The 7,151-nt window shown below is 37.4% G+C and overlaps 1 protein-coding gene across 1 annotated transcript; it reads right to left on the bottom strand.

Annotated features, from left to right (window-relative positions):
* Positions 1 to 4,970: 4,970 nt before the first annotated feature.
* Positions 4,971 to 6,838, bottom strand: LOC135427802 (endothelin-converting enzyme homolog). The gene is made up of 5 exons (XM_064681407.1): positions 6,506 to 6,838; positions 6,188 to 6,444; positions 6,080 to 6,135; positions 5,631 to 6,015; positions 4,971 to 5,170 (listed from the first exon to the last, which is right to left on the bottom strand). The coding sequence occupies exons 1-5, from the start codon at positions 6,821 to 6,823 to the stop codon at positions 5,071 to 5,073; spliced, it is 1,116 nt and encodes a 371-aa protein (XP_064537477.1). The 5' UTR covers positions 6,824 to 6,838; the 3' UTR covers positions 4,971 to 5,070.
* Between the last annotated feature and the right edge of the window lie 313 nt (positions 6,839 to 7,151).

Here is a 7,151-nt window from a genome sequence, read left to right as displayed (position 1 = left end):
TGCATCGTATGAACATCAACAACTTGCTATCAATTCGAGATTTCAAGGAGGAGGTAGTTGCGGCTGGCTCGCCTAAATTCTGGATCGCGGTTGGTGCGGTCCTGAACGTCGGACTAATTGGCTCATTCGTCCTTTTCATGGCACTAAGGAGAAAGCGAGCTACATTAAGGATACAGAAGGCTTTGGACAACTTTAATATGACCGAGGACGGCCATCATCCTGAGGGGGGGGTAGTTAACAACTAAACATATAAGATACACTCTCACTGTCATACATTGTTATTTCTAAGTACGCAACACACAATCATGAGTATTTGGTTGCCCTCAGCAACAAATACAACAACACACAGCCTTAAGCATTTTTGGTTGCCCTCAGCAACAAAGTAGTATTCTTGTAAACAATGCTGACCCGCTGCCAAGAGTTCTGCGCACAGCAACTGAAAACGGACACCCGTGCTGCTTGCGCAAGAATGCTGAGTCGGCATGCCGACTCTAGCGTATGGCGTGATGCATTGGCTTCACAGGGGAAACTTAAGCTTGAACATTTCTGTAGCCTTCAGTCTCAATCTAGATCGCAACATTATAAGACGAGTGAATGATTAAACTCCGGCATTGCCGTCGATAAACATTATTTGTTTTATCAATCATAGTTGACCACGTCCAAGACGGGCAACTGGGAAAGTTCCCACAACCTAATCACATTGTTCCAATAGTCACCTGTTGGATTCATCACCACCTCACAAGGAGAAGAATCACCTGTTGAATTCATCACCACCTCACAAGGAGAAGAAGTCACCACCGTCCGACCAACCACACATCGTCGCCAGACAACGAAGTTACGACGGAAGACTTAATTTGTATACACTGCTTCTAGTGTTCCTATGCCGTCTCTGCTAGCTCTTTCTTGCTTTCGCGTGGCCTCTTCTAACATTTTAACCTTGACGTCTTCGAATTTGGGCAGCTCATCGCGTGTCTCAATCGCTATTACAAAATTTTCCCATGTGTCTGGTAAACTGCTCAAAAACATGATGACCTGCAACTCGTCATTGAGTTTGATGTCTAATTCTGCCAGCTTTTCAATTGTCTCAACAAATGAATTGACATATGCGACTACATCGTCACCCTGCTGCATATTGAAACGTATTAATTTTTGATATAATTGGACCTTCCTAATCGGTCCAACTGAGACATGAATATCCTTTAGTTTTTTCCATACGGCTGCAGATGTTGGGCATGACTTGATATGCATCAACTATGTTGGCTTCAGATTTAAAATTATGTAAGCCATCGCTTTTTGGTCGACACTAACCCATTTTTCGATATCCTCACCATTTCCTTCTGGCTTAACATATTTTCCACACACAACATTCCATAGGTCCGCCACCACCAAGACACTTTTCATGGCCATATGCCATACGTCATAATTGTCCTCACCAAGTTTTTCTATTTGATGCGACATGTTCATTCTGACAATTTCACCACGTTATTCTTCGCACGAAATAAACTTTTCAAAATTTAACAAAAAAGGAAGCTTTCAAAAACGTAGACACTTTGTGTACTTATTTAACCGAAACAACGAGACCTGGGCCCATAACCAATGTTGGGATATTTCTGGTGTGCCTAAGATGCACATAAAGAAAACACACGTAGTGGTTCAGATAAAAGTTTAATAGAAACTTCAAAGCATGAGTACAAAAATCTGAACAAGTACTCAATTACAGAATGAGTACTATGCTGATACAATGTTGCCAGATAATAAAGAAGCTTAACAGCTTATTGTAACTATTTTAACATGCCCAAATAGGACACCCAACGAAGGGGTCCTGTTAAAAATATTAAAGAATTTATTCTACTATTGGATCAAAAATAGCATATATTTTTATTACAACAGAGTTGGCTTAGGTGATGTTTCGTCAAGCCTGTTTGGGTCCTCAGGATATATTAGGATAATTGCTGTGTTTCATAAGTACTTAGTTGATTTACACTTAGGCAAACATACATATTTATACTTTATTAACTATTTAATGGTTAAAGGATTATAATCAGCATTGTTAAAAAAATAGCTAAATTCCGCTCTTGAAGTTTGACCTGACACCCATCAACCCAATAAACAACTTACCAAAGCCTCATACCCTAAGATCAAATCGTCCGTGATATATATTATAAGATCAATTTGCATTCTGCTCCTAACAGTATGTATGAAGGCAAGTGGTCGAGCTGGAAACTGGCGTTGACGCTCCCGGTCAATGACGCCTGTTTTTCTTACGGTTTTGCATATATGTGGGGAAAAAAGTGATTTTCGTGATTGATGACATTTGTAAGAAGATACTTGTATATAATTATATTTTCATAAATTGTTGTCGACCTATTTTTCCAGTATAAATATATGATACAGCAGTAGTCATGACAAGCTGTGGCCCATATATAAGGTTACAAGCTATCTTGCTATACAAAAAAGTTTTTCTTACAAATACCTTATTTCCGACCGATCGTTCCATTGATATTAAGGGCCTATCCGGTTGTTCCAACCTATGTAATACCTGCAACAGAAAAGCACGTCTATTCTAACTGTCAGGGTGATAGTTCTAAGATTAAGAGACTAGTTTGTATAGAAACAGACAGACAGACATGGATATATCGGCTTGGTTGTTGATTCCGATTTATTATATCACCTTCTATGTGTTACAAATTTCAGAATATGGAAAGTAAGTATTTGCGTTGACTAGGGCTACATAACAAAACGGTACAAAGCAATTACGATAGACCTGAAAAGTCTGTTTCACAATGTTTGCTTAGACGAGGACTCCATTGAGTACATTGCCTAATGATCCATATTTCAAATTATAACCAAATTCAAAAGAACGAAATTCAAGGATGAACTTCAAAAAGAGCATATCCATCTTTCTCTGCCGAAAATAGCACTTCTTCAACGAGCACCTTAGCGAGGATTCCTGGCTGTGGATGGCCTGCTTCGTTCAATCGATACTCTCCTACATGATAATAGCCGCTACACTATTTGCACTTGCGCTGCTACGGCGACCCTACAATCTACCGTTAATAACATGTGTACAAGAAAGTAGATTCTGAAACTTATTAATGGTAGATTTTCGAATAACCACTCCCCGTGGGCCCAGGAACGAAGAATTTACCCACTTCCCCCAAGTTCAGGTATATTTCCTAAACTGAATAAATTTATATCGAGTACCGGTATAAAACTCTTATATTATCGAAAGCTATCTATTTAACGAATCGGTCTGCATATTAGTGTATCGATACAACAAGAAAATTAAATTTAATCACAAGCAAAGATCTACAATTAATGCTGCACAGTTAAGGTATGACATGATCGGAACGTAGCTGAAAATTCGGAACGCCCAAATTCGAGCGGGAACAATCCTGAATCATGGTATTTTATATCTTTATTTAAAAAAAAAAAATTGTAAGAAAAAAAAACTATTTGTTAAACTATTTATAGGTATGCCAAACTACATAGCTCTCTGTTAGGCTAAGCTATTTTATATTTTTCAATAAAGTCTTTTTAACCGACATCAAAACGGTCACAACGTCTTTTTGATTTAAAACATGTGTTGGGATTAACAGAGTATTCTAACCAATATTGGAACGACTTGATACATTCCACACCTCAAAAAGCTTGGTTGTAGGCCATCAGGTTCGGGAAGATTTGTAGGGACCTAAACTTTCTATTGCCCATTACACACTACTTTGATGCAACACTAGCTGATATTTACTTCTTTTCACGACAGATAGGACAGGAACTGCTGCCTTATCTGTTGTGTGGTGCGCCCCCTTTCAATCATAGCGATCGGCTGCACATCAAGGCTTAATTAACTCGCCATTCGTTTCCAGCTGTGTGCTGATTGCTGATTGGGTTGCGGGTGTATCTTCTTATCAGACATATTTATGACATTTGTGTGTCATATTATATATCATTAGATGAATCGATTCAATTGCGTTGTAAAGCGTTGCGATTCATCAATACTAGGCCCTCTATTTAGCCTCTTGAGATCTTCTCATCTCTTTGTTGTAGAGTGTTAAAGCAGATTTGTGGGTAATCCAAACAGCCTTACGAACTTTTGCCTTGTTGAGAAAGTTATTCCACTAAGGTACATCTCTTTTATCTTAGGAAGCTTACAAGCCTCATGCACCAATGAGCTAATATTATTAATTAGACGGATATAGCAGATTTTGGTTAGAGTCAATGACGCAGAGCCCCATGGCCCGGTTTCGGCACTTATTTTGATGGTGGTGCCAGGTTTTCAGAGGCCATCGTTGTAGGAATCTAGCAATGTGTCATCAATCCCTTAGTCACGGTTCGAGTAACACCTGGGAGATGACAGTTTTTTCCTCGATTTGTCCTTTCTAGATATGCTACATTAAGTCAGAGCATGGGCACCTCATGCTTTTGCGTCGATCAAAATTTTGACCCGCAAAGCCTTTTCGTTACTAGAAATCTCCAACGGTAAAATCTTCATATATATATTTTTATATCCAGTTTCCAAATTAAAATCGAACTTCGGCACCGTGACTCGCACCTGATGAACACATCCCTTTTCCTGCCAAATTTACGCGGGATCTATTTTCTACGATAACGCAGCCGATTTTTGCGACTGAATGCAGAGAAAAGATTCCGCTTAGTACTTATAAAAAAGTACTGTCTTAACTGTTTGTCACACCAGTACTTCGGGCAATACAGCCACAGCGGTGATAAATGCCGCCTGTGTAACCTGGGTGAATGCAACCAGGGTCGTACACATTCGCTAGCACCCCTGCATCCCGTCCTCAACGCACTGCAAGACCAGTTGACATTGGCCATGCTGATCCAACAGAGGATCACCCAACGCCAACAGCCCTCCCTGAGGGGGCAAAGTTGCTGATCGGTCAGCAAGTTGCAAGCTACTGAAAGCTCAATGCCCAACAAGCAAACTTTCTCAAATTGAAACGTTTCAGTAATTAACTTAATACGGTTGTTCTTTTCTTTATTTATGTTGTTTACAATGGTTCTTTTAAAAAACTCTATACGTTTTTTTTAGTATATACACTAATTTTTCAATTAAAGAACATTGCATGTTTTTTGAATATTGATCATAGATCCCGATGGACATTTAAAAACCTCAGTCGCGCTGCCTCCTTGAGCAATAAGCCAACCCAATCTGAAATGTATAAGATCAAAACAAAGTACATTAAGTTTTTTACATATTTTGGTTCGCATATCTGGGAAAACTTTAAATGTAATATTTTAAAATTCAATTCTTGCAGCCAGGGCCGAAAGCTAGCTCCCTGCTTTGTCACATTATTAGCTAATGTTGATTGTTATAGATCAACGAATAAACTTTGAAAACAGTATGCAAAGTGAAATATTCTTCGTTAATGTATACAATAACCAAATTTTATGTGCAACAGGGAATTTTTTAAAATATTTTTGAGCGGGCGAAAAAACTTTTGATTAAAATGTTTCAGAATATAATGTCAATTAATTAATTCCGACCGACGAGCTTCTTAAATTTCCGATAAAAGTGTTATGTATGTAAACTTTATTAAGATGGGCATGCTTTGATTACCCTTAGGTGTTATTTTGTTTGCTCATTTTAAAAAGTGTTTTTAAGAACTTACATGTTGTCAAACTCGGTTGCGTTTGTGTCGATTCCCATGTAATTTGATTCAGTACAAAGTTCTTGGGCAGACACCAAAAAAAAAATTTGTGTTGGTGTCAAATTTAATCCTGGGAGGCGAGGCATTCCTTTGATAGGGCCAGTGAGTGAAAGCATTGAATGGTATGAAATCTGCATCCCTCCAGAATGAATTAATAGATCCATTCGGCTGAAGTTCGAAAATATGTTTACAGAATGCGGCACACAACGCATAGCTTTATCATCAAAGTTTTTCGTTATTGAACGCAGAATTTCCTTAGCAATAGAAACACCAATTGAAGCATAATGCAGGTATGGAGGCAAACGTGCATTAAAATATGGTATTAGTATGACCGACAATGGAACAACTGCGAATTTAAAAAAAAAAGTTTTATTTAAAAAATTCATGATCAAACCAGCTTATATACCGACCAATTGAATGGCTTAATGTGTCATAAAATATGGTCGACACAATAGGATACGCCCATCTGAAATTAAATATAAGTTAATATCATTCTTTTTTTTTATTTTAAAGCTTACGCGTCATGGGAGTTAGCGTCCATATTAATTTTATTCGGCACTATTTTATTCCTTTTATAAATCTCTAAAATGTTATCCAGCCAATTATCCTGACTAATTTCAAGGGGTTCCAAGGCTTTCATCAATTGTGTAGCATTCGCGAATCCTTGCCATGTTTTTGATTGAATTTTCAATGCCGAAAGCTTTACAAGTGCTGCGCCTTTTAAAGAGGGAGCTCGCTTTAAGTGAGCTTTTAGTGATTTAAATATTATATCCGCCTAAAAATTATAATTCTTGAAAACATTATTTTATTTTAGTGTATTTCATTAATTGCTATACCCGTTTTATTATGTCTTTTGAATCTAATAAAGAATGTTGTGAAATATATAATTCAGAAGCTAGTTCTGGTAATGCCCACATAGTAGAGCGTGTGCACACCTCCGGATTTGGAAAATCTTTGGGTAAAATTTCAAGTACACTTAGTAATAGCATTGAGTTGTGTGCAATTCGAGATGGATACTTTGTTAGAAAAGATTGCAACGCTTTGAGATAATCAGCGTTTCTTACAACAATGGGTCCGCTCCAGTCCTTCGGAATTAGCAAAGTCCAATTAAGCTGAAACAATGCAGGAAAAACAAATTTTTTTATAAATAACATGTAGGAAGGCTCTTGTCGGGAATGCCCAACTAGGAAACCCAACGAAGAGATCCTGTTAAAAATATTTAAGAATTTATTCTACTAAAAAATCGATTACGTAAATTTTTTGTTATAAATGATTATTTTAATGGATCAAAAATAGCATACATTTTTATTACAACACAGTTGGCTTAGGTGATGTTTCGCCAAGCCTGTTTGGGTCCTCAGGCTTTATATTAGGATAATTGCTGTGTTTCATAAGTACTTAGTTGATTTACACTTAGGCAAACATACATATTTATACTTTATTAACTATTTAATGGTTAAAGGATTATAATCAGCATTGTTA

Source organism: Drosophila montana, unplaced genomic scaffold, assembly GCF_035044405.1.
Source record: "Drosophila montana isolate Dmon_TW-CO22-7 unplaced genomic scaffold, ASM3504440v1 contig_2331_1, whole genome shotgun sequence".
Classification (NCBI taxonomy): Eukaryota; Metazoa; Arthropoda; class Insecta; order Diptera; family Drosophilidae; genus Drosophila; species Drosophila montana.
Note: the sequence above shows the minus strand (reverse complement) of the source record. Positions and strands in the feature narration are given on the sequence as shown.